Source organism: Anguilla anguilla, chromosome 15 (genome assembly GCF_013347855.1).
Source record: "Anguilla anguilla isolate fAngAng1 chromosome 15, fAngAng1.pri, whole genome shotgun sequence".
Lineage (NCBI taxonomy): Eukaryota > Metazoa > Chordata > Actinopteri > Anguilliformes > Anguillidae > Anguilla > Anguilla anguilla.
This window is the reverse complement of record NC_049215.1, coordinates 26801914-26811219: the sequence shown is the minus strand read 5'-3', so window position 1 is coordinate 26811219 and position 9306 is coordinate 26801914. Positions and strand designations below refer to the sequence as shown.

The following is a 9306-nucleotide window of genomic DNA, read 5'->3' as shown; positions in this document are numbered from 1 at the left end:
TCCAGTTCTGAAATGCGTCGTCGTGATTTACGGGAGAGCCATTTATGAGCACATGAAAAAGCAAAAGCTTCTGGGGCGAAGGCAGCAGGAGATGCACCATCACTTCATCTGACAAAACCAACACACATGATGCGTACAGGCTGCCCTGTCGTACAGTAAGTGTTGAGTCCTGCAGCCTGGCTGGTCCTTTCTGATACACATAGTGCATGTAGGGTAGAATTAGACTTGCGATCGATGTGGAATATCGCAAAATAGTTTTGAAAAGGATTCATATTAACTAATCCTTTGACAGGTAGAAAAGTGACAAATAGATAATACAGTGTTTGAGGTGCAAGTTATCTTGCAAGGGAAGTCTATGTATGGTGAAATAAACAGCATTCAGACAATTTTTTTTTATTGCTACCGCTACAGGCTAACAATGTCAGTCATTTACTACTTGAATAGAGCAGGATGCCACTGTGGTTCCTTGTTCTAAATATATGAGTAAAAACAGGACTTACTTTGTGATGTATCTTTAGCTCCAACTTCTTTAGCAGCAGCATCATTTCCTAAATAGTAAATGGGTCATGAGAAAACGACTAGCATGAAAGGTGCAACTAGTACGCTAGTAACTGCCAATTCATAGTTCTTCTGTCCTTTTTTGCCATGTTGGGGTAAACTCAACATACAGTCACATGCAGTTTTTAATAAAGTAAAAGTCATTTTTAGAAAATACAGCTCACCACTCCACATTTTTTGTCATTCTATAAAATAAAAAAAATATGCTTTGTACATATGACATCTTATGAAACCCATAAAATTCCATCAGAATTAGTGGCAAAGGAAACATCCTTTAGTGAATGTGCCCCTGATGTGTTTTCACAGCTTTATATTATTCTTCTTTTAAATTCTATATTTTGTTTATCAGTACATAAATCTAGGATGCATCACCCAGTCACAGCATTGTCTGTTGAGCATTACCTCTTGTCCCACAGAGAGTCCGCACGGATTCTGCAGAAAAACAATAACGCTAATTACAAGACAAAATTTCTGCACGATCATTTTATAAAATGTATGCTCGTGACCCAAATGTTTTTTTTTTCCCATTTAAGTTTGACCTTTCATTTTACTAATACAGTGAAGTAAAGATAAAAATGCCTCACAATCTCTTTCTTTCCCCACAGAAAATGAGTTTGTGCCCAGCATACATTAGTCACAGGGCACAATGGACCTACCAGGCCAGTGTTTCAAACTAGCAAGATATTGCATCATTTTCAAAAGCATTTTGAAAAGGCCCTTTATGAAATACGTAGAGCATCTTCATCTTATGAACAACACATTTTGCTGCTGTAGAGTGAATAATGTTCCAAAACATAAAAATCAACGGAAAGAGAGACTTAAGAACTAAGCAGCACTGTATACAAGGTCTTTATCTCCAGAGTAAGTATACTTTGCGATCTTGCTTCTTCATCAGTTTGTCCATACTGAATGTCTGATTAATATAATAAAAATATAATAGTCGTAACTAATTGAATTCATTGTTTCAAAGAAAAAGAGACCATGAAAGAAAACAGTCTTGGCGAAATGTCACAGTCTATTGTCACATCGCGCCAGCGATAAGAGAACCTTGTAATTGCCCAATACTCAGCAAAAGAACACCTGGATCAGACATTCTAATATATCTTCTGACAATACATATTACCTCCACTGTATATGTTTGTTTTTTGGGGAGAAAATACTTACCCATCAGTTTTTCTCTAAATATGAATGTAATTACTCCCGCGAGGATGTATAGCCCACATGACAAACCAACAACAAGTCCAACTGGAGTTTCTAAAGGCAAAAGAAATTATACGCAACAATTAATTTTATGAGTACAACTCTGAGTTGTAAACAGTGTTATGGATACAATTCTCATTAACTGTAAATGATTGCTTAATCACAGTGATATTAACAAAACAAATTATATTAATCTGTATAAATGCATATAAACAAATCCCATTGTCCTGCACCACCTTTATGGCTGCACATATGTATTACTGGACAGCATAACTCTCTAAAGGTAAAATGTTGGGAAAATAGCACTTTACTCCATCTGCTTACCTGGGGGAAATGGGACGATTTGGTCACTCATAGCAAAGCTCACAGGGTTGCTGCAGTTACATATGTAAGCTTTTCCAACCTTGTCATCAGTCTTCTCAAGTTCCAAGGTTCTATCGTACTTCTGCAATTCTTCTTCACCCTTTCTCCAAGCACACTGAACTTTAACGGTGGCCTTATTCTCACAGGACAATACGCACTTGGATTCACTGCAGCTCATATTCATGATTGGTTTGGAAACAGGATCTGTTGATCAAGCAAAGAACAGCTGTATCATAGATAATCTAAGCGACTGTCTACACTCCATTACCTTTCATAGCGCTAATCTGTAGAAGGCTGCCAATCTGAGCATGTGAATATTCAGTGTATGACTACTGCATTCATCAATGGAAAGAAATACTAGTCTGTTTGAGTACTTGATTCAATGAGTTTATGTTAAATATGATTACGATGACGATACAGGGGTACAGAAGAGACAGCTTTACTTACCGAGTACCGTCAGCTTCCATTTTTTTGTAGCTTGAATGCCATTTACATCGGATGAATAAACTTCATTAAACCTTGAATCTAAATTTGTGATCGTCATTTCTCCTGTTGTTTCGTTCAGAGATGTGGAACCTTTGAACTGGCGATAAGCGTCAGGTAGCCCGCCCTCCCACTCGATTGCTTTGTCATCCCCATATTTCCAAACGATGCGTTCGAGTGGGCCAGACAACGAGCCGGGGGATAATGTGATTTTTCCTCCTTTCTTTCCATATACTTCATCACCTAAGGAAGGGGTTGTGTACACGTCATGCAAAAGCATTTCTGTTACAGGACATATATGTGTACGTTTGTAGCACTTTATTGTATTTAAAGGTGAAGCGCCTCACTTAAACAGCAAGGATGGAAACAAGCAGCATCAAACTTTACATGGAAAATCTTAACACACAGGATGCCATTACAACACTTTTCCTCATTGTGTGCGCAGAATTGTCATTGCATACACATCCACAAACTAATTCACTTAAGCACAGAGATTAATTAATAGGCCAACTATCAAGATTCCAATAAATGATGTGTGGGAATTGCCTCAAGTAATTATATTTTTACAATCAAACCTGACTCCTGTACATTTATAGTACAACTCACCTGCTGCTAGAATCGATGATGCCAAAACATTTAACAAGAAAACGACAAGTTTACTGGTAGGCATCGCTGTTCTGTCCGTACTGTCTACTGATGTTCTTATCGATGAAATTATCCAAGTTGCTAGCCGTAGGAACTGCTTGTCCTCCCAACCAATTTCTTCTGAAACTACTTTTCGTCGACGTCTACTGCTTTGTTAGTCTAATTGTGAAACAAAAGGTAATGTAAATGGGGGTTAGCGATATCGTAAAAATAAAACACACTTAAAACGACAAATTGTAAAAGTTGCAGTTATTTTCCCACGTAAATAAAAGTACATGGGGAATGCCCCCCGCCAAGGCGTAACTTGGCGGGATGGCATACCTGCCATCCCAATAAAGCACAATTCGTAGCCACTATTTCCAAAGTTCATGGGTCGTAGACATGCGTGTTAGACGGAGGTGCAAGCCCTGTAACGTCGAAGTAGGAAGCAAGGCTCATTTGCAGTTCAGCAACAGCTTTAGAACATAATAGCCTCAGCGGAACGAGTGAACGAGTAGGCATATAACATAATGTAGCTAGCTAGTATCATTATCGTAATAAATGTTAAACAACATAAACACGTTTAAAGAAAAAAGGGGGTTGAGGGAGAGGGCCTCATCACTACTCTTAAAATATTTCAGAGCGTAGGCTACCATTAGATTGAAGTTTTTTTGTATTATTTCTTTTGATCATATTACCATAAATACGCCGTTATCTTTTAAATGAAGAGAAGGATGGTTGAATTTGTACATATTTAGCTCCATGTATAAAATGTGTTGCCATAATCAGAATTTGATTAGTCTATTAAAAAATACATGCGTGTCCTTCACTCCAAAATATACATTTTCCCTAGTAATATGTTCCTCATCGCCTTGATCTTAAGCTAGTCTGAAATACTGTCGCAGAAAGCCTGGGGCTATAACCAAAATACAATTTTAAAAAAATGAATATTGGTGTTAATGTCGCTTTATACCTTATATGGGGGAAACGATAATCTAATTATTTATTTAATGTAGATTTGATGTAATTTTCAGAGAAAATTAAGCATATTTTCACAGTCAGCGTTATGAATCCTGTCATCAATGGATTTCAAAATAAGTTTTATTTTGCGTTCAGAAGTCAATGTGGAACTCATAGACCGTATAAGATGGAACTCAAATGTTTTGCACTCGCACTGCAGACATGCGCAGTACAAACCTACTTCCAGGACTTCACAGCTTAGGTTGGATGAGGGTGTGCTTTCGTGTCTCTAATGTGCATGTTTATGCTTTAGCGGCTAGCCTATAGCTCTCGAACAACCTTGGCTGAGTTTATTCATAAACATAAACCACGGAACATAAACCCACTATTCACGTGCTGTATGCCTCGACTGACAGGTGTGATACCTCTGGAAAGGACGGACAAGCGCTGTGCCTTCAAAAATACATGCATTGTGTAGTTGCATTAAATTAGAAAGGTGCTTCAAATGATTATGGCAGTGTCACAAGAACCCACCTGTAGTGACACGTGGTTATGTACCAGCTTTGTAAAAAATGCAGGTCAACAGATTATTTGCATACAATTCCTGATTTGCTTAAATGTACAGAAATGTGCAGAAATCCTTTCTAGGGTGCAATTTTTTAAATTATTATTAAAAAAGACTTCCCAAATTGTCCCAGTTGCCTTTTTCTCGTTTTTCTGATTAATTCCAGAACTATTCATAGTGAAGCACTGATAGCCTGTTTGTAAATGGCACTATACAAAGCTAAGACTGACTGCTTGATACCCAGCATCCCTAACTTGCTCTGATTGGCACAATACGTTGACAAGCTACAAATTCAGCCTGTGTAAACTCCAGAGTAAATGGAACCATGACTTTTTGCAGTTATATATAAAATCAGGGTACTGCCACAGTGTAGTACTGTACCCTCCTGTCTTGGCCAACACCAGATTTTGACCACATTCTTGTAATTTACTGAATAATCTGTCTGCTCTGCTCTAAGTCTGGTCATAACAAACCTTCTGATCTTCATCTGATGTGGATCACACCAGTGAAAGGGATTATCTATGTAGATCTGATGCAAATCTCATCTACCATAAAGTGACCCGTGCCTGACACTGGAATCTATACATGAGACACATTAGGGGGGTTTGCCAGCAGAAATATTAGTAAAAATAAATTAAAAAAAATTTAGACACAGATTTAGATTTTCCAGTGTGTTCAAATTTAACACGACTAGTTTAAATATTTATTTTGAGTTATTTTCACAATGTGCTCGGGCGTTATGGCCAGATGGTTTGTGGTCCCTGTTTTTAGCTCCATCAGATTTCTAGAAGTTTGCCCACTTGGACGAAGAAGTCAAGCAACCACCCAAGCTCTCCAAAGTCTACGTGACAATGACACAGCCATTTACTGAAAGGGAGGGTCCTCTTCCACCACAAGGGCCTGATTCAGTGCTCTATCCACCACCCATCTCAGGTGTGATTGGTACTAGTAAAACATGGCTTTTTACTGTGCATTGGATAATTCTTTTGTGTTTATTCAATGTCTTTATCACAGAAGAGTACACTACTATGAGCCATCACTGGCCACCATGTATTGATGCAGGGGCTTATACTGGAGTACACTTATTCCTATTGTTACCAGTAGGAGGTAATGCATGGCTCCTAGCTGAGGCTGAACACAAGTATTGACTTTAAGGGGCAGTTCACACAAAAATGAAATTAAGGTTTGTTTCCACCAACCCAGAGTACTATCTGTCCATTCAGATAGTTTTGCTGAGATTTGACAGGTTTTCTAGATATCCACTGCAGCTCACCCTGATACAATGGACCTCAACATATCCATATTTGTGCAGAACACAGTGCACAAAAAATGTACATTTCAAAAACTCCACAGCAACATGTCTTTCCAAACATAATGCCACGGTTACTCAAGAACATCCACAGAGCTTAATTAGTTCTATCGAAGTACAACTGGTCATTTACAAGGCTCTTCCCTTACCACCTTTACTTTGTGTGAAATGAACATCTTGTCAAGTTCACATTTCAGCTGCAGTCCTTTATTGACCTGAATTCCATTTATGTGGTAGTCAAAGCTCACAGTATCAGTTGCCCAAGGAATAATAAACATAACAGTGGCATGAACAAGACCAGGTCAACAACTAGTATATGGCTGGACCTAACAGACGTGATCCGGCCGACCAATGGTGTAACTTCATCACTCAGTCACAGACATTCCTGTTTGTAGGGCTGTCCAGTCTCTCTCTCTCTCTGAGGCGGGCGTAACTATCGAAGAGATACTCATGGCAGTGGGAGAAAAAGTAGGGCATGATAGTATCGACTCGGCTGTAGTTGTGTTTCTAAAAACCGAAAATCTCTTCAGTCAGATGATTGAAAATGGTCTCTGGGTGAAGGAGACGTTCGTGCAAATAACGCCGCAGTCAGCACCGGCCACAAAAGTAACCATTTCAAATGTTCCACCTTTTATTAAGAACGGGGCAATTGAGAAGGAACTAAATAGATTTGGTAAGTTTTCAAGCGCGTTAAAAATGATTCCACTCGGGTGTAAAAATTCTGCGCTAAAACATGTTCTGTCTTTTCGCAGACAAGTATTTATGTTTTTAAGCTCGCCCACAAAAACATTAGATGTTTCGTTCCGTGTAAGTCACAGATAAACATCATATATGGTATATGCAAGCACTGACAGCTTACGCTGTTTTGAGTGTGGCAATATAGGCAATAAAAGATTTGCTTGTCTGCATAAGGAAAAAGAGGGAGAGAAAGGACGATCGACGGGAGAACAAACACGGAGTGATAATGGGTCGGCTACAGGGAGTAGGCCCACGGTAGTTACAGAGAAACCATTTTCTGGAGACTCCGTTGAGTCCGTAGACCCGGGAGAGGGACCTTCCTCTGCACAGGAGGTGAATACAGACCAGGGCAAAGTACTGTCAGTACAGGAGGAGAGCACTGACCCGGGCGAGGGTCCCTGCTCAGCACAGGAGGCAAGTAAAGATTTACTGGGCTTGGAGCATTTAAAACAAGTTGACAATGAGAGGGAGGGAAATAACGTGTTAATCGTGGAAGGGCAGAGTAGTAGTGGTGGGCAGGACAATTGTGATACACAGGGTAAGCGGGGGGTACAACAAAGTTCAGACAGAATGCAGGAAACGGTAGAGGTTGCGGATGAAACAATGGAAGAAGAGGACAGGTGGTCAGATGGTTCTGATACTTGTAGTCAGACAAACGAAGGGAGTTTGTACTCGGTCAACCAAATTAACACGTTCCTGGATAAAAAGGGGTAAGGACCTTTAAAAATTAAAATTAAAAATTCCCTGCTAAAGATTCCATCTTAAACCAACCTAAGCTGGTCAAGATTGTTTAAGATGTTTTCAACACTTTTAGATGGTTAACCAGCTGACCAGCCTATATAGTTACCTAGTCCACCAGTTTGACGAGCATAGGTTACCAGCTTAACCAGTTTAGACCAACCACAGACCAGTTATAGCCAGCTAGAAGGACAAACAAACAGCAATATTTACATAAGTTACGCTTTCCACCGCAATATTTAAACAAAATCAATCCACCGGTGTGTTAGCAATTTAGACCAACAATCGCACTTGATCACAAGAAAAACAGCCCAATCAAACCACACCTCAACAAACTGTTTCTGGATACCGCATTCACGTGATTTTCTCATGGCACTTGAGGAAGATGCAGAAGTCGGCTACTCAATTTAACAACGAAAATTAGCCTACTGAGCAATTACGAAACAATTTCAAAACATGTCCTGATGTTGTGGGAGTGATGGTTTTGAAGTCAGTGGCAACCGCTGGAAGAGAAACGGTGAGTAGGCCTGACGTGGTTGATTTGTCAGGCCATGGCGTAGAGTTGGTTGTGCAGTGAAAATGAGACACTGCCAAGCATTCCTTTAATGGATGGCAAATTTCGTCGCTTTTTAAATAAAGGCCGTTTACGTTTGAAACGTTTCTGATTGCAGTTATCCCAGTAAAGTAAATTAATTAATTCATGAAAACGATTGAGGGACTGATGACTGCTGTCAAATAGTATTTCAGGTTTCTGATTTGCCCTTGTTCAGTACGTTTGTCTCCACAGCAGGCCTGCACTCTAGATAGCACTGCATGTCTCTGTCTGCACAAGGGTGGATATGACCCTGTTTGAGTGACACAGCAGGTCCACATGAACATGAGAGCCCGTGTTTCTCTTACCCGAGCAACCTGTAGGAGTGTAGCTTCAGTCTAAAAAAAAAATCACAGATTAGTAGCAATTAGATTTAGTGTTTGTACTGGTGTATTGTTGAATATTTTCACGTTGTATCTTCGTGTAAATATGGAATTCATTACCAAAAAACATTATATTATCAGCACTAACCCCTTTCAGGGTACAATACAATAGTAAATATTATAGAGGTCCGAGTAACAGAATTAGTATTAACCCTGCTGATGGTGTTATGGAATAGTGAGTATTGCTGAGTACCGTAACAGAGTGACAGTATTAACCCTGCAGATGGTGTAATGGAACAGTCTGTGCTTTGTGGATTAGGATGAACGGAAGCATGCAGGCATGTGACTCAGCATCCTGACAGACTTGCTCCTGCAGGAAAGAGGTGGGAGGAGTGCTTTCATGTAAGAGGGAGTCTCAGCTGAGGGACTTTCTTGGGTGTGATGATTTGATCCAATGAATACAGTGCAGAGGCTGTGTGTATGTGCAGCACATTTATTTATGTTTGTTTGTAAAAGGCTGCGATTAAATTAGATGGATGTGACTTGAATCAGAATGTATACATTATTGAAGCTGCTGGGACTTTTTGAGCAGCAAAAGAAAAAAATTTTAATCCCAAAAACTTGCCAAACAATGTCTGGAAGGTCCTGCCTGAAGTTTGAAACATTGTAACTTCTTTCCATGAGAGCTTTTTAGCAGTGTTATCTGAAAGTGTCCCTAGAAGAATTTCAGTGGTCAGGTGAACACTCTCACTTTAAGGTATTTTTTTATTTAAAAAAAAAAAAAGCATTTTTCATGAAGCGTCAAATGTACTGACATGTAAAATAAAGCTTTAGCTTTTGTTATTCATCACAA

General features: G+C 39.4%; 1 protein-coding gene across 34 annotated transcripts in view; it reads right to left on the bottom strand.

Moving 5' to 3' along the window:
- The window catches only part of LOC118213757, a 116589-nt gene that overhangs the window by 55825 nt on the left and 51458 nt on the right, over positions 1-9306 (bottom strand). For 4 of the 34 annotated variants that reach the window (XM_035392904.1, XM_035392906.1, XM_035392903.1 and 1 more), the window contains exons 11-13: positions 1723-1812; positions 961-990; positions 501-548 (exon numbers count right to left, since the gene is read on the bottom strand). The exons of the other annotated variants lie outside the window; for them this stretch is intronic. In XM_035392904.1, the coding sequence (XP_035248795.1) occupies positions 501-548; positions 961-990; positions 1723-1812 (168 nt within the window). The remainder of the gene's footprint in view (positions 1-500; positions 549-960; positions 991-1722; positions 1813-9306) is intronic. 34 annotated transcript variants of the gene reach the window in all.